Source organism: Suillus plorans (assembly GCF_016647745.1).
Source record: "Suillus plorans strain S12 chromosome Unknown HD556scaffold_23, whole genome shotgun sequence".
Lineage (NCBI taxonomy): Eukaryota > Fungi > Basidiomycota > Agaricomycetes > Boletales > Suillaceae > Suillus > Suillus plorans.
Window position 1 is genome coordinate 583,515 of NW_024537407.1, and position 27,090 is coordinate 610,604.

The 27,090-nt window shown below is 47.7% G+C and overlaps 7 protein-coding genes across 7 annotated transcripts; 4 read left to right on the top strand and 3 right to left on the bottom strand.

Annotated features, from left to right (window-relative positions):
* The first annotated feature begins 7 nt into the window (after positions 1–7).
* HD556DRAFT_1366842 (heme peroxidase) lies at positions 8–4,476 on the top strand. Its single transcript, XM_041302825.1, has 19 exons — positions 8–198; positions 249–341; positions 389–427; positions 481–537; positions 588–669; positions 722–933; positions 987–1,157; positions 1,210–1,326; positions 1,376–1,848; positions 1,901–1,975; positions 2,027–2,166; positions 2,216–2,365; positions 2,415–2,832; positions 2,889–3,114; positions 3,182–3,267; positions 3,327–3,607; positions 3,660–3,785; positions 3,834–3,952; positions 4,008–4,476. Exons 1-19 carry the CDS (start codon positions 148–150, stop codon positions 4,305–4,307), a joined length of 3,216 nt encoding a protein of 1,071 aa, XP_041161158.1. The 5' UTR covers positions 8–147; the 3' UTR covers positions 4,308–4,476.
* A 458-nt stretch (positions 4,477–4,934) lies between these two features.
* HD556DRAFT_1442539 (P-loop containing nucleoside triphosphate hydrolase protein) lies at positions 4,935–7,617 on the top strand (the record flags this gene model as incomplete). Its single annotated transcript, XM_041306466.1, has 11 exons — positions 4,935–5,206; positions 5,258–5,282; positions 5,333–5,789; positions 5,840–5,962; positions 6,015–6,145; positions 6,194–6,447; positions 6,500–6,581; positions 6,626–6,805; positions 6,856–7,303; positions 7,364–7,460; positions 7,512–7,617. The coding sequence occupies 11 exons, from the start codon at positions 4,935–4,937 to the stop codon at positions 7,615–7,617; spliced, it is 2,175 nt and encodes a 724-aa protein (XP_041161159.1).
* Positions 7,618–7,867: 250 nt separating this feature from the next.
* Positions 7,868–8,098, bottom strand: HD556DRAFT_1235891 (uncharacterized protein; the record flags this gene model as incomplete). The annotated part of the gene is made up of 1 exon (XM_041297780.1): positions 7,868–8,098. The coding sequence occupies one exon, from the start codon at positions 8,096–8,098 to the stop codon at positions 7,868–7,870; it is 231 nt and encodes a 76-aa protein (XP_041161160.1).
* Positions 8,099–21,296: 13,198 nt separating this feature from the next.
* Positions 21,297–22,207, bottom strand: HD556DRAFT_1442542 (uncharacterized protein; the record flags this gene model as incomplete). The annotated part of the gene is made up of 3 exons (XM_041306467.1): positions 21,297–21,692; positions 21,747–21,979; positions 22,039–22,207. 3 exons carry the CDS (start codon positions 22,205–22,207, stop codon positions 21,297–21,299), a joined length of 798 nt encoding a protein of 265 aa, XP_041161161.1.
* Positions 22,208–22,842: 635 nt separating this feature from the next.
* On the top strand, positions 22,843–23,628 carry HD556DRAFT_1307780 (uncharacterized protein; the record flags this gene model as incomplete). Its single annotated transcript, XM_041300056.1, has 3 exons — positions 22,843–23,070; positions 23,127–23,240; positions 23,299–23,628. 3 exons carry the CDS (start codon positions 22,843–22,845, stop codon positions 23,626–23,628), a joined length of 672 nt encoding a protein of 223 aa, XP_041161162.1.
* A 278-nt stretch (positions 23,629–23,906) lies between these two features.
* On the bottom strand, positions 23,907–25,696 carry HD556DRAFT_1431842 (uncharacterized protein; the record flags this gene model as incomplete). The annotated part of the gene is made up of 11 exons (XM_041305053.1): positions 23,907–24,008; positions 24,055–24,122; positions 24,157–24,279; positions 24,342–24,381; positions 24,434–24,489; positions 24,531–24,640; positions 24,686–24,807; positions 24,864–24,889; positions 24,954–25,090; positions 25,164–25,228; positions 25,670–25,696. The coding sequence occupies 11 exons, from the start codon at positions 25,694–25,696 to the stop codon at positions 23,907–23,909; spliced, it is 876 nt and encodes a 291-aa protein (XP_041161163.1).
* Positions 25,697–25,819: 123 nt separating this feature from the next.
* HD556DRAFT_1473857 (uncharacterized protein) lies at positions 25,820–26,838 on the top strand (the record flags this gene model as incomplete). The annotated part of the gene is made up of 3 exons (XM_041308492.1): positions 25,820–26,019; positions 26,072–26,352; positions 26,412–26,838. The coding sequence occupies exons 1-3, from the start codon at positions 25,900–25,902 to the stop codon at positions 26,836–26,838; spliced, it is 828 nt and encodes a 275-aa protein (XP_041161164.1). The 5' UTR covers positions 25,820–25,899.
* Positions 26,839–27,090: the final 252 nt, after the last annotated feature.

Sequence of the window (27,090 nt, forward strand, 5' to 3'; positions counted from 1 at the left end):
CCCGTAAAGAACCAATACAAATTTGTCCTCAATGATTTATTTCGGACACACGCTATTCGGCTCAAACACGAACTCTCATCCGGACGGTACCAGTCTCCGACTATAAAATGCCAGACGCTCGTCTCAACATCCAGGCCTTCATTCACCATGACCCTTAACAGAGCCCTCTCTAGCCGCTTCTCCACCAAGAGCCAGGCAGTAAGCTTTTCACCCTCTCGTCTATAGTAACACACTTACGCATTGTTCAGAATGGTTCAACATTACCGACCACACTTGCTGATGTCAGTCCCTCGTCGAGCGACGCCGGCACAAACAAGGCATTGGCACACATCAAGGACCTCGTATGTTAGCCTCTTCAGCTATCCACCCAACAACTCACTCGTCTTAGATGAAACGACCCCTTGAAGAAATTAACGAGTCCGCCCTCGTTAGTCGCCTACCTCGGCTTCCCCTCCATGCCATCTAATATTTTCCTTATAGTCCGCAGCACTTGATGCTATCACCCATGCAGATGCAGTTGATGACCGCAAGATGCTCGTAAGTCTCCTCACCAATAGCACACAACTACTCATTCATCATCTCCCAAGTTGGAACATTTATTGTCATTCATGGCGAGTCACCCTTCAGGAAAGATTTCTGGTATGGCTCGCACTTTCACCATCAAGACCCGTAAGTATCCAGTCATTCCTTCGCTCCCCAACAAACCCTAACTCTATCATAGTGTACAATGACCTCGCACACCCTCCTGCTACTTATATTGGACCCGAGTATCAGTTCCGAGCTGCTGATGGTTCAAGTAACAACCCTGATGCTCCAAACCTCGGAAAAGCAGGTACTCCTTATGCACGGTCTGTTCAAGGAACAAACCCATTACCACGCAACCAAATGCCCGATGCCGGTCTCGTCTTTGATACTCTCCTACGCAGAGAAAAGGTACATATCTCCTACTACATCTATCTCGATCCCTCACAAACTTTCTTTCCCAGTTTACCCCGCATCCCCAGGGTCTATCCGCCCTCATGTTCTCCTTTGCAGCACTTGTCATTCATAGTGTGTTCCGCTCAGACCATACGCCAGGCAGGCAACACATAAACATGACGTCGGGTTACGTTGATCTTGCACCCTTGTACGGAAACGACCAAGAAACTCAGGACAAGGTTAGTTCCACTTTAACCCACATCCATCTAAACCTTATGTCATCTATTTTAGGTCAGGAACAAGGACGGCCGCGGTTTACTTCACCCAGATGTATTCGCAGAAGATCGTCTCCTTTTCCTTCCTCCTGCAGTTTGTGTCCTCTTGGTCTTGTTCAGCAGAAATCACAACGTATGTTCCCCACATTCTCACGATCATTAACTCAACCTATTCGATCCAGTACATTGCACGTCGTTTACTCGAAATCAATGAACGCGGTACCTGGAAAGACCCTTCTCACCATCGTCATCTCAGTCATGCACAACTCAACAAGCAAGACGAAGAGATATTCCAGATCGCCCGTCTATGCAACTGTGCATGGTTCGCAGCCGTCGTCTTTTCTGATTACTTCTCGGCTATTCTTGGCCTTGTCCGAAAAGGGTCCAGCTGGAGTTTGGAGCCGTTTGATGAAATTCGTAATGAAGATCACTCGGTCTTCGAGCGTGGCCGTGGTAATGCTTGCAGTGTCGAATTCAACTGTTTGTACAGATGGCACGCCACCACCTCAGTTGAGGACGAGCAGTGGATCAGTGGCCAGCTAGGGGCGCTGTTCCCTGGCAAGAACGTTGAGGATATCACGTTGAGGGACTTTTATACGAAAGAAGCCAGCCTCTTCAAGAGCGAGCCAGATCTTCAGGAATGGACATTCGATACGTGAGTGATCTTGAAACCTACAGCTGGTCCTACTCCTCACATTCCCATGCAGCCTTAAGCGCGAGACAGAAGGTCCTAACAAGGGAGCGTTCAAGGATTCTGATCTTGCGAATTTACTGCAGGGCGCGTCAGTGACCATCTTATCTGATCTTGCACTAGTATTGACGTATTATCTCAGGACCTCCCATCGTGCTTCTAGCTTTGGTGCTCGTAGCACACCTGCAGTCATGCGTCTCCACGAGATCATGGGTATCGAGGCTAACCGGGCATGGGGCGTTTGCTCACTCAATGACTTTAGGAAGTTCCTTGGCTTGAAGAGTGAGTGGCGTTGTCCCGAAATCTCTTAAGGTTGCTTAGTGTATTACAGCGTACACTAGTTTCCGGGAATGGAACCCCTGCCACGACGTTGCTGACGCCGCCGAGAAGCTCTATGGTCACATCGACAACTTGGAGTTGTACGTTGGTCTCCAAGCCGAGGAGACCAAGCCTCTCATTGAGGGCGCAGGTCTCTGCCCAGGCAAGACCCTTTCAATCAACCTATATTCGTGAATACTTACGTCTCACAGGGTACACCATCTCCCGTGCCATTCTCTCCGATGCATTTGCCCTAACGCGTGGTGACCGCTTCTACACGCAGGACTTCACGCCTTACAACTTGACTGCATGGGGTTTCGCTGATTGCCAGCGCGACCCTGACGCATATGGGTTCGGGTCCACTCTCGGCCGTCTTTTCCTGCGCACGCTACCCAACCATTACAGCAAAGACAGTGTCTACACTTGGTTCCCTCTCGTTCACCCCGATGCGATGGAGGGTTATTTGAAGAACCTTGGCAAGATTGATGGGTATGATGCTGGGAGGCCGAAGCCGAGCGAGCCTGCTACCACTGTTCATGGTTACGTGGAGGTTGGCCAGGTACTGCGAAGCACTGATAAATACGTACCCGAGTACGTCGAACGCGCAGCAGAGGTCCTGAAGGGCAAAGGGTGTGTACACATTCCCGCTTGGGTTTGGATCAGCACTAACAGGATAGGATAAATAGGTTCTTTACGGCATCTGCAGACGGCGTTGAAGAGCACAAGCAGTTCATTGGAGCACTCGCTCCCTCCCCAGAAGCGATCAGTGCGATCGGGACGTACTTCAACAACAAGACGAAGGAGCTCATCGAGCTGCATTCGTTCACATTGATCGGGTCGAACACGCGTGGTGTTAACATCGTGAGGGATGTGTTGAAGTATGTGCCGTTGCATTGGGCTGCTACGGAAATTGTGCGTCTATTAATTTTAGAGGACGATGCGGGGTGTTGACCTGTTTTGATTTGCGATCGTATTGCAGGCTGGTATCCCGCTCAAGACGAAACAGCATCCTCATGGTGTATACACCGAGTCTCAGTTGTTTGACATGCTTGGAGAGATTTACCAGTTAGTCTTGCATGCCCTTTTCGTTTCCCTAATGATCGCTGATAATTTGTGTGTTTAAGATTCATCTTCCTTGAAGTGGAGCTAGCGTACTATATGCCGATAAGGCAGAGGGTGAGGGAGCACGTACAGGAGCTGACACATCTGATCAAGACTGCTCTTGGGAGTGCTGGGAGCAAGTTGCCGTTTGCTGGGTTGATTGGCACGGTGTCCAGTCTTTTTGGGAAGAAGAAGTGCCATAGTGAGATCGTGAAGCGCTTGTTTGAGTTTGGTTGCTCGACAGAGCATGTCGTGAACTCGATTCTGGCGTTTTTGGTCGGGGCTACTGTTGAGATGTCCCTTGGTATGTCATTCAGTTGTTTGTGTGTTCATGAACGAGGCTAATGGGACTGTAGCGTTGACAAATGTCGTCAATCTGCTCCTTCATAAGGAGTATGATTCGGAAGTCACGGTCGCGGCGAATAAGAAGGTGGATGTCAAGGACGTTGGTAGTTTGACTGCCTTCATTACTGAGGCGCTCAGTATGTGTTTCGTTCTGGCTGATGGCTTATCTTCTGACGGAGGACTAGGAATCGACCCACCATTTGCTGGTGTCTACCGCGTCGCGAAGCAAGATGAATCTATCGAGTCGCTGAACGTCAGGAAAGGTGAACGCCTCTTCCTACACATCGCCAGTGCAAACATGAACGTAAGTGAACCATCCAAAACCGCCAAATCCCCTCTCACACAACCCAACCCAACAGGAAGACGCGTTCCCTAGCCCCCACGTCCTAAATGCCGCCCGCACACCACGTGAACGCTACCTCCAAAACGACGGGTGCTTCAAAGTCTTAGGTGACGAACTAGCATCCACGATACTGGCTGAAGTCCTCCGGGCGGTCGCATCGCTCGAGAACGTGCGCCGAGGGCCTGGCCAGTCCGGCAAACTCACGCGGTTCTCGGATTCGGCCATTCCGGTGCTGCATTATGCGTATTTGAATGAGAAGATGCTGCAGAGCCCGTGGCCGACTTCTATGATTGTGAATTATGATGGTGCCAAGTGAGGTGATATTATGTCATGACCGGATCTTTAGCTTCATCTACAAAAACCCTCTTGTAATAAGACAATACTATGCATTCTTTTCGCACTGCTTTAGCTTGATGTCTATGGTGTGATTGATGGACGTTGGACAATCAGAAAACCGATGAGATGTACACAGGGCCCAGGTTACATTGCAAATTCTGGAATATTGTATGACCCGTGACCACGTAAAGGTTCCGTAATCTAGACTGGTGATCAGCCCGTCTGGACAATAGGCTACGGTGCGTCCGGAGTCCAGCCTACTTAGTAATTTGAAATACGTAAGTTAACGTTTGATCAGAAAGTCCACATGTTCGTTATATAGTTCTTATTGTGATGGTTTAGCCAATCTCTGGGGCGGCTGCTTCATACTAACCTATGTGAGGTTCATTACGCATACACGCTGCGGCGTGCATGATAGACCAGCCAACATTCAGCGGCTTCGACGATATTAATATTGTTGGCTTTCCCAACGTACGTACGATCTAACTGGATTTGCTTCGAGACGGTGTTCGGGATTTATCTGACACCTGTCTCTTCAAGTTGGCTTACGGATGTTCTCCGACTTTAGCCCACTTGGTATTCTTTCACCGCTGAGAGAGAGAGACCAATGAAAGCGCACCCAGGAGAATTCGACCACAAGGACACTCGTCGTTTCAAGCATACCCGCATCGGTATATGGGATCTCTACGAGGAACGCCAAACACTGGCACGCAAACGAGTCTCGTCGATATTGCAGACATATACCCCGATAATCTACAGTGTTCCGCTTCTAGTTCGCATGCTAAAGGATGTACTCAGCATCAAACGATGCTCCATGCTTCTCCCCGCATACCTTGTAGTAGAAGTTTTAGCTTCCCTCATACCCGCTGTTTCTCTGTGGTACGTCATAACGATGCGACTTCCCTATACATCCATAACATCGTTGTGCAGGTACTCCGGACAATTACTCCGCCTTGTAATGTCCATTTCACTTTCATCTACCACTGCCGACTTATTTTGCACTAGATAGAGAGCGTAATGGAGGCACGTACTGTGGACACAACGGTGCTCGTACATTTTGCGGCAGCACATATCATATGCGCAGTTGCTATGCGCTTTCTCAAATACTCCCGAGACTGCATGATGCCTCGTCTGAGCTTGTACATCAAACAATTCTACAATGAACGCATGCTTCTCTCAGCTGTCCGCCTCGACCTGCCCGCATTTCAAACTCTTTATCACTCCTCGCACGCAGTGCACGATCTCAGCATTGGCTTGGCTCATTGGTATACTTCGTCAATTTGGGCCACTATCGAGATGTTGACGGACATCGCAATTATACTTCTTCGTCTGCTCTCTTGCCTTTTGGTTCTGAGTACAGTCATGTGGGAACAACAGGATGGTCTACTTCTCGTGGTTCTCAGTTTTTTGCAATATTTATTGCCCTGGGACAGCACGGGGAAAGCAGTGGTCGGATCCTTAGGTATGTCAACAGCTGATGCTTCTAAGCCTTTGTTTAAGCCAGATACGCAGTCTGGGCCGCGACAACGACCAACGAGAATTTTATTTGCATGCAAGGTCTGAAGGAACTCATTACTGGCCCCTCACATCGTCGAGAGTTTGTCGCAGGCAACTTCAGCGAACACATTAGTGCACGTATGTCGACGCGCCTTACCGGACAATCTTATGCTGACTTGATCGAGACCAGGATTTCGCGAAGCATCTCAGCGCATCGGTCACGATGCGGTTGAATTCCCAGAGCTGAAACGATTTCGTTCTTTCAAGGACTGTCTGAGCATCACGTTCATCATCCGAGAAACAATGCATGTGTTACCTCAGGTACGTGGAGTTGACCTCAGAGTTGACAAAGCCGACTAAGTCAATTAGATTGTCTTCTCCGTGCGCGTAGTAAAAAATCCAATGGCCACTCCCGTCTCCTTGGCATCACTCATATGGATCAAACAAGCCTTTGATCCATCATATTTCTCGATATCCAGCAGGTTTTCCACTCTTGCGACCAACTTGGCCCGAATACGCGATCTTTATGAGATAGAGAACATACGAAATCGGGTTGTGGATGGCACGGAACCGTTCCCCGAGAACCAACAATCTCTTGCAAATGGTATTTCTGTCGAATTCAAGTTGATTGGTATTCGTTACTTCATAGAATTTTTTCTAATGTATATATGTCAGGGATGTTTCGTTCCAGTACCCTGGTCGAGACAGGTGTGCTCTGCGGAACGTATCGTTCAAGATCGAGGCTGGTCAACTATGCGTAAGTTCGTGTACTTTTGTGGTGCTCTCTAATCACAATAGCAGGTCATTGTTGGTGTGAACGGCTCTGGAAAGAGTACGATCTTGAACCTGATCTCCCGCATCTACGACCCAACGGAGGGCACTATCCTTATCGATGACCGTGACATCAAAACCTTGAAACTTGCTGACCTCCGTGCTGCTATGTCCATCCTGTTCCAAGACTATTCGCAATTCCCCCTCTCCGTAAGCCATACTCGTGCATCCCGGAAGCGATATATTTAACGCACACGCAGATGCGCGAGAATATTGGGCTTGGCAACCCCGCCCTTGCACGTGAGGATGACAAGGTTCGCGAAGCCGCCCGTCTTGGTGACGCAGAAGACTTCATCGATGAGCTCCCTCGTGGATTTGATACCTATCTCGACTGCCCCGTGTATAATTACCATGGAGACCTTCCTGAAGGTACTACGACGCTTTTCGGACATCCCGTTGACTCCTCGTCACGGAATGTCATTGGCGGTGTCCGTACCGCCGGAGCTCCAGGCATTCAAATCAGCCGCGGGCAGGCGCAGCGGCTTGCAATGTACGTGTTACCATACCTTGACTTCTCAGGTCTCGATATGGACTATTCAAATAGCTCCCGCACATTCATGCGCTCGTTGGTCTCTGAAACTGAGTCTTCTGCTGGCATGCTGTTATTCGACGAGCCGAGTGCCTCCCTGGATCCTACGGCCGAACATGGTGTGCTCTCTTATTTCTTCGAGATGCCAATTTGGATGTAGTCATGACTGATGGAAATAGGTCTCTTCGAGCGTCTACGGAAGTTGAGGGGTAACAAGACCATGATATTCTCCACTCACCGGTTTGGAAATCTCACCCGATATGCGGACCTCATTTTGTAAGTTTCTGTCTGGTCGAACACCGATGCTTGCTGACGTGGTCACCGCAGGTACATCGACGAAACTGTCCAGGAAAAAGGAACGCATGATGAACTCATGAAGAAAGGGGGAGAGTATGCTCGTATTTGGAATCTTCAAGCGAAATCTTTCATTTAATAGCCAGATACCGAGACCACAACAAGACCCCAAATTATTCTGCACCACTCAATTCTCATGCATATGCCAAATTTCAGTCACGTAAGTGATGGTATAGTGATACGAATGAGAATCCGTTTACTAAGGTAGACGACATTTTGATTCAACCACTGCGCCGCATTGCTTATGTCATGTTTCCCACGGCCAAATCTGCCAGTTGCAATCTTTTCTTTCGCCGTTGCCTTGTCAAAATCATATACGCTGTAGTCAATCATATCTTTCCCGCTGTGTCTAAAGCCTCCAAAATAGAATTCGGAATGACTCGATGTCCGTGATATTTCCTCGTCGCCCAAACTGCTTGTGGCCCTGTAAGACCCTTGGTATATGCATCCATGAACCTTGCGGAATGATTTGCATACCTGGAGACAACGCCATTAGATGTGGTTGTTTGGCTGAAGATTGTTTCAAGCTTACCTTCAGATCTGCAATAACAGAATATCATCAGTGAATTGAGGAGTCCTCGATATTGTACCCGTGGGACTTATAGAACGATATAATTTTGCTCCTGCTAGGTATGGGCATCTATAGTATAAAATTTTTGTAACATTGCTATATAGCTATGTAAGTCTGCGAACCTAGACGACTTTTAGTATTCCGAGACAAGGTCACGACTTTGTAACACCATGGCCGGTAAGGGATGATAGTGTAGGTGTATTCGCCTTGTCGAGCATTGTCATTTCCCTCATTCGAGCTTTCAGTTAGAAGGGTATTTAAGACTATATCACGGAAAGTGGGTTTGGCAATGTTCATCAAATATGTACTCGCAGGAGAGTTTGCAATAATGTATTGTTGTTGGGCCATTACAGCCGGGAAGAGATGGCAGGGTACCTCAGTAAACCTGGTTGAACGTTCTCACACTTCCCAATTCAAGTTGTAAATTACAAGGCTATTTTTCACAGTTCGCCGATGCCAAAGCTACGCGTATCCCATTCATAACACGAATTGAAGTAATCAAAGCTTATGATGTCATCTCCACGAGGAGATTCGTACAAGGGGCATCACGGTATACCGTACGCATGGTCAAAAAACACTAGTTGAAACACTCGAAATATCGGACTGAAATAAAGGCAAGAGACCCAGAACAAAAGCGAGGATACAATATATAGTAAGCAATTGAAGGTTAAAACATAAGAATTATTCACAATCAGTATCACAAACAAACCAGTCGGATATACTCGGCAGGTGCCAATTCATCGCGCAACTAATGCAACTTAGTAGGCAGCCCGAGCATCCCCTAAGAGGGTCTTCAGAAGTGCACTCTCACTCCCGTCGAAACTTCCATCGCCCCAATCACCGGGTTCAAAATGCATCTTTTCGCCGTCCTGTACCCTTGAACTTTGGGCCCTTCGAACCATCCAACCCGCCCAGCATAGCAGTGTTTGTGTTGACGCCCGGGAATGAACCATCCCAGAAATGCGAGTTGTCGAGTTGGCTACACTTCTTGGCGATAAGGTATGATCCTGGTCGCCACCACTTCCTTGATGCGTTCCATTTGGAGATCCGAGCGGTTCGTTGTGAATGACAAAAACTCCTTGTACTCTGGATTTGTTTTGAAGGGGTTCAGCTATGCTGCTCGGTCGCACAAAAGGCCCGTAGAGGTGTTGAGCAGACGAAGGGAGTATTGTTGAGTTCAATCCAAACTGCTCTTTGAATGCTTCCGATGGACAGACGTACTGCTGACGCAGATCTACAGAACGAGATAAGCGTTTCGAGACGATGCAGGAATGTTCTATGGCTTACCTCATATCTAAGCTTCGGGAGCATCGTCCAACTTCGACAACATGATTGTGAAGGCTTCGATGGCTTCATTGTAGCGTTGCGCGCCACGCAGCACTGTGTGTGTCAACTGGTATCCAATATGAGACGACGGATTGAGTCCAGTGACCTATGCATCGCCGAAGTCAACATGGGGTATAAAATCGTAGATGTCATCGCACCTTTTGCATGTCGAGGAGCGCATCCTCCCATAGCATTTCCCCCAACTTTGCCTTACTGCGATTTGCTAAGGTATCGAATGTAGAATTCAGGTCAATCACCGTAGAGTATAGGTCAATAGCCTTGTCGTAATCGTTTGGCAGACGCAAGTATGGTCTCTACCAGGCATGGGCACGCTAATAGATAGTGGATAAGTTGTTAATGAACAATAAGAACGGGAGCACATACAATGTAGTCGAAGTTTGTGCGTACGTATAACGATGCCCTGCCAGTTAGTGCTGCCGCGGTCCGGTTCCGTTCGGTTCAGAGGTGGTTGGACGAGAACCAAAAACCGGACCAAGGTTCGGTTCTAGTTATTTCAACGAACCTTAGACCGAACCTTTGCGAACGGTTCGCAGCGGTCAGGTTCGGTTTTTTCTCGGTCTGAACGCGAACCGAACGCAAAAAAATTACAGCCAGGAAAAAAAAACATAGGCAAGATATTTGTACTCGTAGTTACATGTCCAATGAAGCCGCATGTCCCTCAGCCTCTACTCCTGCAGAAAGATGCCCATTCCTATATGCTCCCTTCAGTAGTTGTAGTGCAGTGAACGTGTCAGTCGCGAGTGCATTGCGTCGGATAGTCGAAGTGATTCCTCCGCTTGAGAATGCTTGTTCGGAAGGAACGGAGCTGCCTTGAATGGGTAGATAGTCTCGCGCAATGCGCGCGAGTGTAGGGTATTGCAGCGAGTGAAGCTATTAAGTAGATTTAGTAGCGAAAAAACAAGTCAAAAAGAAAACTTACCCCCCACCAGGCCACAATGTCATCAGTCTCCTCTAGTGGCAAAGACAAGTACATGTTGAGCTCTTGACGAGGATTGTGAGTAAGGTGGTCTGATGTCTTACGCGTCCTAATAGCCTCGCGCATCCAATCGTCGCCATAGTGCTTGCGTACACTGGCAGCTCTCGTTGGCGGAGCGGATTGCTCATTGGTAGTAGGTGTTCGACTCGGCGGTATATAATAGTCATCGAACTACAAAAAAAAAAAAGATTAGAGCAGGAAAACAACATAGACGAGTACTCACCACGGCCTCCAGACGAGCTCTGCCATCTGCAACATCTCCAAAATCCCACCGGCCTTCAACGTATGCGAGCTTATAGTTTGGATCAAGAACTTAAATTATATTAGATAAGAACGAGTTTTAAAAATTGATAGTACTCACCAAGACAAATAAAATAAATGTCCAATTGACTTGTTTTCTTGAAGTATTTGTCGACATTCTTGAGTCCGGCCTTAATCGCATCAGTGATCGGAAGATATTGCGGGTCATCTGCCATGGATCTCCATCGATCAGCGAGGCACTCTAGCGTAGGGATCGTTTTCCATGCAGTCAGATGTTTTGCTGACGAGAACGATTGCTGAGCCATGGCTGGTTCCTTGAGGACTCGGTGAATAAGCCCGAGGTGTCTCCAATCGCTTCGATCGAGCTTGAAGTTGTCGTAAGTCTTGTTGCGAAGAGTTGGCACTTCGTGGCTTTCGTCGGCAAGGTTGGTGAAACGGTTTACAGCCTATTTAATTAAAATCAGGCCACTTTTAAACATTGAAAGAAAAAAAAACTCACTTGACGCAAGATCAACATGCGGTCCAGGCATTTATATAGCGACGCCCAGCGAGTCCGGATCCATTGCAAGAGCTCAAGTTCGTTCAGGTACGTTTTCCTCTTTGCAAGCCTTGCGGAAAAATGCTCGAGCTTGAGGGGACTTTCGGATCTGAGGATCTCGATCAGCAAAAGAATAGTCTAAAAAATATAGCACGTACCTGCTCAATGAGGGCAAGAGCTTTGCCAAGTGAATCGCCGGTATCGAATAAGGTGTTGTTGTTGTTGTCGTCGTTACTGACGTCCATGGAAGAAAGCTGTTTATTTAAGGTGTCGAGGTCAGCGTCATTGCCATTATCAAGCGCTTGTCGAATTTTCTTCATGAGAGCAGCTTGAGGTGTGGGGGCGACGGCGTCAACGAAGTGGCGTGCTGCAAGATTAAGTATATGTTCTTGGCACCTGATGCGGCGCGCATCAGGTGCCCACCGCGTACCCTCAGGATCGATTTCTTGTCCAACTGCTTTCATGGCGGTATCATTATTGGTGGCATTGTCAGAGGTCATCCATCCGACCTACAACACACTGATTAGATTCAGCGCAGCAAAGTAGTAGACTAAACTTTACCTTATTTCGTAGTTCATATTTGTCAATGGTATCAACAATCAAGCGAGCCGTATTCTGACCACTATGATTGCCCTGGATGTGCGCAAAACTGAGTTGCTCGCGGCGTAACTCCCATTGCTGGGGTTTGTCATCCGGGCTCCAGATATAGTGGCCTGTGATGGAGAAGAAAGGGTCGCCGATGATTGACGTCCATGAATCGAAGGTCATCGAGACTTGACTGTCTACCTTTGCGAGACGCTCACGAATGACGTTGACCACCTGCACTGCGCGGGCCTTAACAGTCTCCGTAAGTTTCGTGCGGTGTGGCACGTCACTTTCAGCAAGGGCAGGGCGGACATAACGAAGCAAGTTGCGGAAGGCTGGTTTGTCGACGAGTTGCAATGCCTCGTCCTCGGTCACAATCAACTCCATAATATACTCCAGAAGCCCTGCCTTGGTAAACATGGGTGCTTTCGGGGCAAGGCTGCCATCGAGGGTGGATTGCCTTGAACTATCTATGAATCAGTACAACACACTACAATACGGCAAATGTAACTCACAGGGATTGAACCTCACCAGTTGGAACCGCTCGAGGGTGCATGGTGATGTTTGCGGCTTCGCAGCATGACTTGTAAAGTTGAAAATGGCCTTTATTACTGATAGATATATAATATTAGTGATCATTCAAGAGAAAGAAGACATGAACATACCGACAAATGTGCGTGCGTAGTGTAGAGATACCTCCGCGAAACGTGTACTTGCTTTCAAGTTCACCGGCATCCCTGCAAGGTTTGCAGACCCAATGTTTGTCGTCGCGAGTGAAGATTGTTCGAATATCAGCGCTGCGCTCACTCTTTGATAAAGCGGCTCGGATGGTGGTGTCTTGAAGATCCTCGGGTTCGTCCTCAGGTTCGTCCTCAGGTGCTGGTACATCTTCGTCCTCGGCCTCATCCGATTGACCAGCACCATGGTCAGTATCAATATCCGTGTCGTCGTCAGATAATGGAGCGGAGAGCTGTAACACAACCTTCTTCCTAACTAGTTGCTCGGTTGCACTAGATAATGCGCGCTTGCGGCTTGTTGAAGAACAAGCGTTGTCGGAATCACGAAGGCGCGCAGAAGGTTTAGAGGTGCGAATGGAGCGTCGAGCACCTGCAGTAAGTGGCACTGGTTTGTGTCCAGTCTGCAGTAGCACAGAGAAGGCATCTGTGGGTGGCTGGGCAGAGGAGGATGGAGCGGAAATGGGGACGGCATCATCAGGATCGTTGTAAAAAATGATGTCTTTGGCGTCCTTTAGAGACCCGTCTGGGTTGAGGGCACACTGTGCTTCAGGTTCAGACATTGTACCGGTAGTCAAAATATATCACTCACCTTGCTCCCTTTATATGTGAATACCCAATCTCCTACTAACTCATAGTATGCGTTGAAGGATCCTAAGAAATATAATATGTCAATCAGTTTATTGCGCTTGATTTGACGGAAAAGTCATACCTTGAGCTTGATTGAACAGGTAGGCGTTATCGGACAGCAGGGTGTGCGGGATGCGAACCTCCGGACAGGATAAGTCGAAAAAAGTCTTGAGAATGCCAAAGGTCAAAGTGACCATGGCGAATCTTGAGGATCGAGAAGTCAAAATGACCATAAGCGTGTGATTGAGCCTTGAAGGTGTTGCAAGGAAGATTCGGTTCGGGGTTCGGAACGGTTCGGGAAGGTCCGAACCTATAGATGAACCGCACAGGAGTTAGCAGACCACGAACCTCATTCCGGTTCGGTCCGTGCAAAATGCTGGACCATGGACCAAACCAAGGACGAACCTGACCAATGGTCAGGTTCGAACCACGGTTCGGAACTGGACCACGGCAGCACTACTGCCAGTGCATGTCGACAAAAACACTTTCAAGAAACACGCTAAATCACAACAGAATGAGAATTTTGAGCAAGATATGATTGAACTGTACTTACCGGAACTTCGAACTTTCTCTGTGTGATCAATGTAATCGATACGAAATGCACGCGAGACGATGGTAAGCGCGAGACGATGCACTGATTGTAACAGAATGTCACACGGTCACAACTGTGACGGTACTTAGTACTGTCCAAAAAGACCGAACTTCAAAGCTTCACTCGCGAAACACTCATCCTACCAGTACAATACAATGATCAAGATCAATTTGTCGATCTGATTGACACGGTGCAATACAACTCAAGTGTATGCGGTGAGTGCCACTGCTATCTGCTCGTTGATCATTGCTAAATAGATGTTAGCGATATGCGCGATATATCCAGCATCCTGACTCGCCACATGGACCACAAGCACATTTGGGGCAGGGGCGAAGGGGAAGGACTCCGAGTCAACCGGAAGTAGAGGTCGCGGGTGGTGATGCGGAGGTCCCGCTGGGACTCGGACGTTGGGAGACGTTGAAGGAGAGGTTCAGAGCGTTGTGCAAGATGTGAGCCAGGGCATCCGGTGAGACTCCATGCGACGATTGTCGAACTACAAAACTCACGCATTCGTATCGATTTGCCATAGATATCCCAATCTTCATTCTGCTGAATGTTAAACATGTTATATGAGTTAGCAACTACACATCCTATAACCTGTATACGTATAAACTCGATTTTCATGGTCCCTCCGTTGCTGCCTCAGTACTTGAAACCGGTGGAGAGTCGATTCGCAAGGGAATGTGATGACATGGACCCCGCGATCTTTTCTGCGTCACGTTTGAAGACTTGTTTGTTTTTGGAAATATCGAGAAAAGGTTTAGAGACGGTAGACGTATTTGAGATGTGCGCTTACAAAGCCCTAGCTCAACGTGTCGTTGGCTCGCGGGCTCGCCTACTTGTGGAGCGTCCATCTAGTTCAGGCTCTGTTCAACAACTGCCCATCGACAATAACTCGGAGTCAGGGTTGTACGATGCTAATAATTTAGCCTGAATTGAGATAAAGGATCGACTGATGAGAGAAAACAGAGCTAACCTTGTGCATTTTCTATTCTGAAACCTTTCAAATCTCCGATGTACCCCGAGAGAAGATGCAAGAAAAGTATAATAGGCCGACAGAGGCGCTCGGTAAACGGCCAGACTCAATATAGACAGGCGCCCTTCCAGCCAAGAGTTTCATAGGCGCATGTCTAATTAGTAGATCCAGCCACATGTGCATTATCTGGCGTAGATGGCATCATAGACTCCCCAGATTTATCGTAATCAGGGAGCTCAGCTTTCATTTGAATTCGGAGAGCATGCTTGAAGACCAGTTGTATGACAATATCTTCCTCACGCCCAAGTCAAAGTGTCTGGAAAGTAGATGAGCGAGATCGTAAGTGAGCGAGATTGTAAGTTACCGAATATCGCTCCCACCCCAATGTAAATATACTATGCCAAGTAACCCGTAATCGGTTCCAATGAGATATCCAGATCCATGGACGGACCACAACACCCTCGCCTTTTGTTTCGATATAACTATGCAGATCGCGTGAGGGATGTGAGGAGACATGGTAACCAGACCGTTTACACCCACAGTTAATTGACTTTGCCAACACCTATCGCGGGAAACTGTTAAACATAGGGTGTCGCACGCGAGACGAATTGCATACCTGGAGAATGATCATAATAGCGAACAAAGTCACGGTTTACCCGATACAATCAGTCTGCATGAAACTGAATGTCGCCCCCGACCCCCAGAGAAGGTATCAAGGTGCTATAATGACCCATCAGCCGAGACGACAGCACCATAAAGTGATGAAACTTACCGCAGTTGCTTGCAATCCTGCTCCCAACGATGCAGAAGCCTCAGATCGGGTGCAGGTTATGGTGATGCTGCATGAATAAGAGTGTCATCCATTTGTCACCATCTATATGAGCCAAATAGTGACCATGATTAGCTATCAGGAGTGCATTGAAACTTAAGGATGTACTGAAGATATTGCCTGGGTAGTCGTATGATCATGCTCTTTGCAATCAAGAGCCCGTGAAAGCTCAAGTTGAAGGACCTCTGCGTTGCGGCAGTTCTCCCAATCAAGTGGTGCCCCTTTGGACCTGCCACTTTGACAGTGGCAGTTCCAGGTGGTCAAGAGGTAATTGAAGAAAGTGCAAATCTTTCTCCACTGATCTAGCAAGCAAAATAAAATTGGTCAATCATGACTCGGAGATGGTAGATAAACTATAAAATCTCACAAAGCGGTCACCACCATGACAGTCCATCAGTATGATAGCACAACGAAGAATTTACAAATACAACCATGAATAATAAGGATGGGTTTCACTTACTAAGGGTAGAAAGCCTGAGTAGCCGTCACTATCATGGGACACGGGGCCAGCAGACTGGAGTCATCCTGCACACAGGAAGATAAACAATGGTAAACAAAAAATTGCACCACCTACCGAATAAGAACCCCCCCTGACAAGTTATAAAGGAAATGATATTCCCTGATTGAATGAATTCGAAAGGGTCAGTACATAATGTTGATCGGCTGTTGGAACTAATATCAGCCTGAGTGAGGTTGGATGTGCGTGCCAATCGAGAAGAAAGGTAGGAGTAGCGACTGCGGCCGCATGTACAACAGCGCTGGTGAAAGTGTGACATGCCGCTACTAACGGTACTTTATTAGACTCAGATGGGCACGGTATACCGTACTCACGATAATGCACTGGCAACAGTAAAGAAAATCGAGCTTATAGTACAGTTTCTATCTCGTGAAGACTTAAGGCATTGGAGTACAGGTACGAGATTTGGAAGGAGCTTTAGAAAGAGACATAATCGTAATCGTCGTCACCATCCTCATCATACCCGTCACCGTCACCATTCTCTATAGCTCCTTCATCCAGTTCTTCATCACTACTAAGCTCCTCCTCATCACATTCTTCTTCGTCCTCCGAGTCCAGGTCATAGTCGTATTCGTGGCCATCACCATTACCTGCCTCTTCACAGCCCGCGTCGCCCTCATTACCTTCAATTACATTGTCTATAGAATCGGTCAACGCCACCGATACCGAGCCCAGGCAACCTCTGATGATCTTCCGCAGTGTTGCAGAATGTCCAACACCTAAGTGATTATACCGCATGAACATATCACGATCGGCGAATCTGGCTCAAAATGTGAGTGTTAATATACCACTGGAAGATCTGTGCTTACATCCCAACATAATATTCCTCCCAGTCATCCAGCTGTTCCCCAGGACGCGCCAGTGATTTTCCATGGCGCAGGGAGCTTATGCCACGTCCTGCGGCGAATGCAGGGATCAGATGTGCCCCTCGAATTACCTGCCCAGGATCCAGGAAACCAAAGGCATCGCGGTCGGACTCCTCCACAAAGCCAATCTTCGGAAGACGAGCATATTTACTGCCAGATCTATAACTCTGTACGACTGCCAGCCATCTTACCCAGAGTACCTCGAGATGCCGCTTCACTGGTTGACCCGCATTGGTGAGCCATACCTCCATATGGTAGATACCCAATACTCGGGCATACCAGTAGGGATGGCTGGGAGTTGTCTCTCCTGAAAGAACCATAACATCCGCGTGAGTTCTTGGGTTGATCGTGTCGTACTCGCGCCTCAAGTCGTAGGTCGTATAGTGCACCTGCATAGTCTGTACGGAATAGATCGTGTTATTGGGAATAATGACAGAATTTCGTTCTTCATCCGTGAACGTGTGGTCGCAATAGCTAACGTCTAGCTCCTGCAACCTATAGATGATGTGATCCCTCAGTCTGGGAACAAAATCCTGACCGTTACTACGATAAATGATCAAGTGCCGCCAAAGTAAGATATGACTGTTACCTTAAGGGCAGGATCACCGTTATTCTCTCTGAGAAATGCAAAAATATCGACTGGGTTGTTCCGAGTGATTGCGATATAGTGATGATTGTCGTAGGATGCCGATGGGGGGGCATTGGATGGTGGTTGGCTGCTAGAGGATGAGATTCCTCCAACTTCTGCCACTCGCCGTAATACGCGGCGTCTGCGTTCATGTTTGGCCAGCTGCGCTGGTGTATCTAATTTGCTAGTGAGCGGATAAAAGGCCTTCAGTGCTTGGTGAGCAAGTTCCCCCTGATACAACTTAATTTCGGTGCATAATGTAGTGTAGACCGTACGTACGATTTGAGTGGTGAAGGAATCCGTGGTCCCGAAGAGCGTAATGGTTTTAACATAATCCCCCATGGCGTGAAATTTATAAGTGCCCATGCTGAACTTCTTCGCCCTTGGCCCGTTTGATTCCGGAATGACGCCGCTTGCTTCAGAATGTTGAGCAGCTGTTCGTTGACGAGCTGTTCTTTCTTTGGGTAACTCTAAAGTGTTGAAGGCCGCACAAGTGCCGTCTCGAAATTTCCGCAATATGCGAGACAGTTTCTTGAAAGTTTCTTCGAGAAAATGTAACGAGGACTCCGAGTGCATCCTAAGCTTCGCCAGCGCATGCCATTCTGCGAATCGATACAGCAGAGATTGTACGAGCGCATTATGTTCAGCGGGGAACAGCCCATCAAAGACAGGGATCGCACACTGGTAAAAAAAAGAGCTGTCAGCGGATCAAATGTCAACAACTAGTAACAAAGAAAAACCTGTAAAATGTCCTCAAAATCACGCGCTGCTAATCGTTTCATCTCAGATGTGTTGTTTGAGAACTTGCGAATTATGCCGTTGCCAAAGGTCGGGACCTGTCGAAACCTGCAAGGGAGTGGACGCCTATTAGCAAACAACAATATAGCTTATGAGGTCCTCGTACCTGCTGTCGAGAGCCGCGACAAGCTCACTACCGCGAGGAAGGGCGTGAAGGAGCCTGAGGAGGTGTATAAACAACGCCTTCCAGGTGCCCAGTTCGCACTCGTGCATGAAGTCGACTACAAGCATGCGGAATGAGTCGAGACCGAGCAGTCCGAGTTTCTGGGCGAATTTATTCTGCGAGTAGACTACGTGAGCCGATAAGAAAATGTGATGAAAGTAATCTCACCTACCAGGGTAGGTACCCAAGAGCCTTCTCCAAGGGTGTGCTCTACCTTGACACCGTCTACTGTATTTCCGTTCGTGTAGATAAAAGCATGAGCTTTGAGTATCTTCGCCATCACATACTCACGAAGATTGGCGACACGACTTCTCATGTCCCTCGAAAGCCCAAGAAAATTAAACAGGTTTTTGGGTGTCAGACAACGAGGGCACGGACACAAGCCCATGTCTTTGATAGTCGCGATTAAAACCCTGTAAATTTACGAGTGATTCAATGTTTTGATAAGGTCCATGAGGTAACGCACTTTTCTGGATAATCCGCGGAATACATGAAAATTCGGGGAAAGACCCTCCGAAAAACCCCGTCAGCACATCTCAAAACAATGCCGTGCTGGTATGCAGACAAAAAATCTTCATCTGACAGAATGTCCCAGCAGGAATGGAATAACTCTCTGCGGCAGTGGGTATGCAGAGACGCCATGCCCGTTTTCGATATGCCAGACAGTCTACTCAAAACGTCTTTGACACTGTCAGGAAGCTAACGTTTACAGTAAGTGTAAACACGCATGCACATTCAGAGGCACGTACTGAAGGTAGAAACCCGACCAGGTGACACGCCCCTGACTTGGGTGATGATCGGGCGTATTTTGTCAAATTACCGAAGTACATATACAGAGGCCAGGCTTTGGCAGTCCCAAAGTTTGCTAGATGAGTAGCATCGGAGAAGAACATCAGACCGGCGATGACACGTTCTAGTGAACATCCAGGTTCCTTTGGAAGCCTCTGAATCTCGTCTTGAGCTTCTAGCCAGGTATCTGAGGTATATAACTCATCGTAAATCTGCTCTTCATGGCCGTCTAGAGGGTCCTTCCATAACCGTTTGAAAGGGAAAAGATGATATGCTCCAGCTTGCACGTCTGCAAACGCCGTGCGTATGACTTCAATGAGAGGTCGATAATGGAATCCGTGGATAGTATAAGGTAGTGGGTCATCCTCGCTTGTCCTCGTGGGGATACTAATGGTGACGCCAGTCTGAACCCAGTCGTCTGGGAAAGTAACTCTTTTTCCACTCTCATCCATATCCAGTTCTCGCAAGTTCTGTCTTACCGAGAAGTTCTCAAAGTCTTTGCGGTCGAAATCATCCGCTAGAATGACATCTTTGACTAGGTGCGAGACTTTGTTTTCCGATAATAAGTTGCCCCCAGAATGCATCCAGGACATAAGTCGATAGACAGACATGTTGGGAAAAGGGTAAGGCGGCGCGAAGACTTTTGCTGGAGAATCAGCCTCTTGAGCACTAGCCTTCGGAGATGTTCTGGCAAGTAGTGAGGATTGAATCAACTGATCTGGTTCAAAGGAAGGACGACGTGGATAGAGCCGACAGAGGCCAAACGAGTTGAAGGTGGACTTGAGGGTGTCTCTTAAGGTTAAAAGAACACGTTGAATTCGGGATCGGGCAGGTAGTGAAGCTGTTTGTGATGATGGAATGCCTGCTCTATCGGAATGATTAAGATCGTCCGGCGAAGGCCTGATATTATTGAGACATCTCGGAATTCGTCCCATTGGGAGTGCTCGTTCATCTGAAATGATAATAAGAGTAAGTAATTGGTAGGTACCTCAGAGAATCGTGGCGCCCAAGCCTGAGGGGACACGAACCTAAATCATGGTTAGTGCAAGAACCACTCCCCGTCATCTCAACATCAACTTGATCAATTTGGGGCGTCTCCGAGCCAAGGGTGTGCTGTGAGTCTAGCACAGGAATGGACGCACTGCATAAATCGCGAGCTACAGAAATTGGTCCAAGGAGTCTGCTAGGAGTAATCGGTTTAAGATTTGGACGGTCACTCAGTGCGGCTGCATGTCCAACGAAAGAGATTCTGCGCCCCTGCCAAATTTGATGATTTTTAAATACAGGAGGTTCAAGAAGGAGTGACTCGCCACGACTGGTTCACCAGTGGCGTTTGCTTTGGAAAAGCGTATCAACGCCTCCTTTGCGCGATCTTGTCGTTTCCGACTCGCGAGACTATTGGCTCTCTTGAAAAAACAACAGGATGCGCGATGCCTACTCAGTCCCCGATTGTCTGTGGTCCTCTCCCAGGAGCAGCCCGGAGCATTGCAAGACACCATCAAAACAAAGAAGAATACACCGATACAAACTTGAAGCACTTTGGAAAAGCGCATGGCAGTTTTGAGCTAGCTAGTACCGTGTTGCCAAGATGCCTTTCAAGTTCAAGTTGCAACTAGTAGTACCATGGACAGTTGGACTCGGATGTAAAATTTTTGAGAAGTTGGCACCAGGATTATGGTGAGAAGAAGCCAATGATCGGTACGTATCAAAAGTCACTACTCAAAATTATACAAAAAATGTGACTTGTCTACTAGACGAAGCAAATTAATATTTCAAGCGTCCAGCGTTGTGATTTCTACCAATAAACAGACATGATTCACTAGTACTACTGGTATTGCGAAGGAGTTGTAATGGTACAAATGGCAATATCATATAAGATGCAATTGAGATATCCATCTCAATCGATCGTCTATGCTCTGGACAAGCTCTAGAAGCATGTAAATGATCGCAAATAATGCCTAAGGTAGCACATACCAGCTATCCGCAGAGCGCATCTCTTTGGCATCATTTAGGATGCCGAGTACAGCATCCGTTCGACGAATAGAAGTCCTGATACTGTCGCGGACTTCAGTGGGACAAAAACTACCTAAGGCGCCATGACGGGACAATGACAGGCGTTGATGAAAAATTTCCATTAAATACTGCACTTCTTGCTCGGCCTTCGAGAAGTCGCGTTTTGAATCTTCACACATGGAGCGAGCAAGAGCTTTCCCCCTCTCGAATTCCGAGACTTCCCAGCACGCGGCATGGTAGTTCATGCGACAGCGTTCACGAACTGCTTCCAGGTATTGAACAGCACAAAGAAAGGAGTTTGTGCCAAGTTCTCCCAGAATCTTCAAATATGTATCCCTAGCCTAAACATGATGCAACTCATCAGAATTAATATGAATACTTGAAACAACGCTTACATTCTCGTTGATGGTGCCCGATGAATCATCAACTTCGAAAGGTCTGCCTACCAATCGATTAAAAATATGTTGGTCTTCAAATCGTGTGGTCCAACGGGGAGGATCGCAGTGTTTGCTCTGAGGAGAACTTGGAGTCCGCAGCTCAACTCCGTTAAACGGACTGTTGAGGTCACGGAGCGAACTCTTCGAATTGGGTGTCAAAGGGAATATATCGTCATCTGTGTCGTTGGCTGCTGTTGTTTTCGTATTTGAGTATTTCTCCCAGTGACATATAATTGTTAGTCTTTCATACCTGATCCTGTTGCAGAAACTAATGAGGGAGAGCTTGGAGTAGAACTCGAATATTGGCTGGGAGTTCCAGCAGTGGGAAGATAACAAGAGTGAGGAGGCGTGGAGGGGAGTTTGCATGAAGCTTCAGCTTCAAGCTCGTTACTGGAAGATGGAACCAAGTTGAAGTTCATAATTTTCAACTCGTAAGGTCACGGGGATCCTGGAGATCCTAGGTTGAAGTGCTACGACGGTTGCCGTGCGTGAGGTAAATAGGCTCTTCGGAGTTTGAACCTCCTGGAACTCGTGCAAAGTGAATACATACCTCTTATCGCCTCACACCAGTACATATCCTAAACAGGAATGAGCTGAGAGGACCTCCTAGGACCTAGGTTTTATAATTAGAATATAGTTCAAACTGAGAGCAGAGATAGCTTTTTTGTATGATTCATTGTGCTTTGTCAGCCACTTGACGTATAGATCTACTTCAGCAGCCAACGAGAGAACCAAGTATAGTACTACCTCTCTGCTTTGCCGAAACGGAAATTGTTTATTGTTGCAAACCTTGCTGGGCGAAGTCGAGCTGCACATATTAAATTGGGAACCTCACTTTACTAATCCGGGAATAACTTAGCACGTTGAAACTCACTTTACTAATCTGGAAATAAGATAATTAATGAGCTGCGGAGGCTATGCATACCTCAGGGAGCATGTCCGTATGGCGTCAGAACTTCTACCCTACAGCAGTACGTCACTAGTCACATAACCAATATAAAAGCTCACCCCTTGAGGTCTGACTCATCTAAATCAACTCCGATCCTCTAACACGATGTTTGATCATGCCCATGCTGATGCATGGGGCAGTGACTCGGATCAACCCTCCATGCTGGTACTTGATCCTGTGACCAGTGATAAGGGGTCGGAATATCCGAGTAAATCCGAGTCACCCGAATCATCAACCGCTGTCAGTGTTCCTGTCAACAAGGAGAAGACTGAAGCTCGCACCCGAAATGAAGAGCATGCGCTAGCCTTGCCTCTGAAGTATCAACTTGAAGAAGTATGAATACTCATTCAAATGCGTTGGTTGCAACATGCTCAATGTGTCTTCAACAGAAGATCCTAGTCAGCACTTGCTTGGACAACCTCTTGAAGATGTCTGAGTCTGCGTCGGAAAGTCAGGCCTGGCCCGGGGAAGCTGCCACAATGACTCGGAGGACTCACAGGGCAGTAAGTATTTGCAGCCGCATTTTTTATTTCGTTGTACTGACTCGAACTCACGGAGAAGACAGCTGGAGCCGATCCCAACTTCGCCAGTTGTTCGGACGTCACAGTAGCCACGGTGCAACGTGAAGCTCAAGATTCTTGCACTGCTAGTACTAGTGCTACCAGTACCCACCGCCAGACTCGCAAGAGAAAGGTTGCACTCGCAGGGATCGACATCGTCGACAAGGAGAACTTGAACGTATTTTCGAATGCCACCCCGGTGGCTATTAAGCGTATCTGCCGGGAGAAAACCGGCACTGATTGGCAAACCGTCCTTGATGTTATTGCGTACGGCGAAGAACGAAATAGGCGGCAGAATCAAGACACGGCAAGTACCGCGGAGGAAAAGTAGTTGAGAGAAAAATTACTTACGAAGTTTGAGTAACTTTTACTCGGAGTTTATTGACGGACCATCCGAGTCAATAGTCGTTTGCATAAGGATCGACAACATGTGTTTGCATATATTTGTAGAGCGGGAAAATAGTTGTGTTGCTGTGACGTATCACACCTCTGTGCCATGTATTAGAAGCTAGACACGAAACACGTTCATGAGTCAGTGTTTGGTTGGAGCACCAATGCACGTGACAGACTGGTGAGACGGCGGAATTCCTCCCTGTTAGACACAATGTATCAATATATGACGAACCAGAACCTGAGATTCAAACATACTGCCACAGAGGTGAGATATGTCCAAGCTTGCGCGGCATTGGGCGTGTCATAACCACCTAAAGCCTAGATGATGGTATGCGGGAAGATATTCTAGTAAGTAGCATCATACCTCCGCCAAGTAACATTTTTTCCCTTGCCATTCGCGGATGATGCGATGCATGCACCAGCCGAGCGAGCCTTAAGGACCAGTTGAGGGTTGCCATGGGATCACCCGCTAGGCCATCTAAGCCACACTGAACTATAATGAAATCAGGTCGAAAGATGTCCTTGACATGTTCGATGATAGGCCAAATGCGGAGGAATGTTTTGTTGGGTGCACGAGCTTTGAGTGGCACTGATAAAGTGAAAGGATCGAAGGCCGGATCATCGACGTCCGGAAGGGAAGCGAGGGGGAACAAGGGAAAAATCCTGGAGCTGCGTGATGAATAGATAGTGTCTAAAAAGAATTCTTTGGGTCATATATTGTCAATGATTCGAGGTGCACGCACAAGAACTTGAGCAGCAGCCGTGGAACCGGGTTTGTGAAAAGCTTGTGACGCTGCATCTGGAAAATGAAGGTCGAGGTCGAGATACATCGAGTCACACGTGGTTTCGGTATTGTTCGTTTGAGGAAAAGAATGGCGAGAACGCAATCAGCTATGTAACAAAAAGCTGAAGCCCATGCTTTTTTGGCGTGATGTCTGCATATGATGACACTGAGATTCCAAGGAAAGTTCGCCATAAACTAAGCGAGCACTTACCTTCCGCCATCCCAACAAATGGCTATGTCCGAGATATCGTTTCTAGTCGCAGCCGCCCCGGTCAAGGTAACTCCAGCGACTAGTGTGATGTAGTCTTTGATTCCATGAAACATGGGGCAGTCCTACATAATGATACATTGACAGGTCGCAAACGACACAATCTGTTTGGTATACGCACGTCTTCAAGCCCACACTCTGAAACTTCTAGCAGGTTCTGCACATCGCTTGATTGATTCATGACATATTCGAGATAGTAATCACGACTCACGAGTATGGTAACCCAAGAACTCCTTCTGGCCAGCAGGCCGTGGTCGCACAACCAGGAATCGTTGGGACTCTTGACCAGTGCATGTTGCCAGAAGTCCATATGCGTGAACAAGTGAATAGACGAAGAGAGAACAGTTTCTATTGGAAGGTACACGTTGCCACGGTGGTGCAGAATATGCGAGAGAATGGATTAGACATCACCCGATGACACACAATGGATTCGTAGATACGCGTGCTCACTTTGACTAGGTCTTCTGAGAAGATGTAGGCACGGGTCTAGCATGCAACCCATTGGATTAGACATCCGATGAGTCTACTAGTCTGTCACGGCGGCCCGACGTCACGGTAGTCAGTACTAGTCACGTACCTGGCAGTTGGCAAAATCGGAGTGTACACTGTAAATACTGCTTCAATCATCTTCTTTCTTACATAGGTTTCATCAACAACACCAATTGAAAGTCACGCTGGTATACGAGCAAGTACACCAGCCCGTCTATGAGGCAAGCCAGACGATGTATTTTACAAAGATGATGCGGCTTGCCACCCGTCTCGTGGGAGACATGCACGTGCGCGTGAATTGTCACGGCGTGATGGTATTTTCAGTTAGTAGGATCTCGCGCGAGGACTCAGGCTCAATTTTTTTTCTCAACTTCTGTGGGTGAGAGTCCTGCTACGGCTGGAGGTCTCCGTGCGAGCTCTATGACCTCGCAGAAGTACTATAATAACTATATCATCATCTGCCATGGCTTGCTCCTCGTTTGGGCATAAACATTTCCCCTTCCTTTACGTTCAACCTCATCACGAGTCTTCCCGACTCTCAGCTGGAAATTAATATTCCTCAGGATGAGCCACACCAAGATGAGGCCTACAAAGGTGTTCACTCATCTCCCTCTCGCGTTCCAGTCAATTTTTTTGACCCAGTTGGTGTTAGCGAACTTAAACGCACAATGACATCACGTTCCACACGTTCTCAAGTTAATCATCGGGAAAGCTCTCGTCGCGGAAGTTCACCCAAGCCTCCTATGCCTGCCTCAGCAAAGGGCATCGACACTCCAAGTTCATCCTCTGTGATTCCAGCATACGATGATGATGCTTTCGATTTTGAAGTCACGCTCAAAGACCTCGTCAGACGATGAGTTCCGCCATAAAGAAATTAGTTGCGTTTGTCGATATATTACTAGTCGTGGCGAAGAGTCCATTAAGGGCCGCGAGCTTAGCGTTATGTTCAAGGATCTCCGTATCGTCGGTGTCGGTGCACGTGCCTCTTTACAGCTCACCATCGGTTCTATGCTTAATCCTGCTGCCATCTTGAGGAACACTTCGGCGATGCGCAACCAGCCTGTCAGGGATATTTTCTCAGGATTCGAGGGTATCGTTGCGCCTGGTGAAATGCTCCGTTAGTCGTTTTAATGAACTAACGTGAAGTTAAATTTTCGCGCTAATCACGTGTTCGCGACAGTAGCTCTCGGACGACCTGGTTCCGGTTGCAGCACGTTCCTATTGCAAACCAGTGTGGGGAATACCATGCTATACAGAGCGAAGTATGCTATGACTTCTTCACCCCCAAAGATATCGCAAGACAGTATCGTGGAGATGTGATCTACTGTCCTGACGATGATGTCCACTTTCCGACCTTGACTGTAGAGCAAACCTTGTCTTTCGCCATCAAAATGCGTACTCCACATGCTCGGTTCATAGACCAAACCCGTGAACAGTTTAATCGTGATGTAGTTGATATCCTCGTGCGCATCTTCGGTCTTCGTCATGCGCGAAACACTGTTGTCGGTGATGCTGCCATTCGTGGTGTTTCAGGAGGCGAAAAGAAACGTGTCTCGATTGCAGAAGCACTGTCTTGCCGTGCCCTCATTGGCGCGTGGGATAAGTGAGGAGGTAAAACGTGTTCATACGATGACAGTCTTACATCAGTCGGATACATGGGATATCGGGACCCACGTTGAAGACACAGTCGGCTGGAGTCTGCTGGCACTAGCCGTGGTCATCGCCAATGCGACTCTTCGGTGAGTGATGTCACCTATTCCAGACGTTCAATACTTATCTAGGATGTAGGGGGATTCCTGGCAGGATTCGTTGTTCCCCACGAAAGCGGTCTTTGCTATCGCACTAACGGAGAAGCTCGA

Excerpts from the sequence above, each read along its gene's own strand:
- HD556DRAFT_1366842 (XM_041302825.1), top strand. The coding sequence starts at position 148 with ATGACCCTTAACAGAGCCCTCTCTAGCCGCTTCTCCACCAAGAGCCAG. Across the intron at positions 342-388 it reads TGGCACACATCAAGGACCTC|ATGAAACGACCCCTTGAAGA; the intron begins GTATGTTAGCCT and ends CACTCGTCTTAG. Across the intron at positions 3,115-3,181 it reads ATTGGGCTGCTACGGAAATT|GCTGGTATCCCGCTCAAGAC; the intron begins GTGCGTCTATTA and ends ATCGTATTGCAG.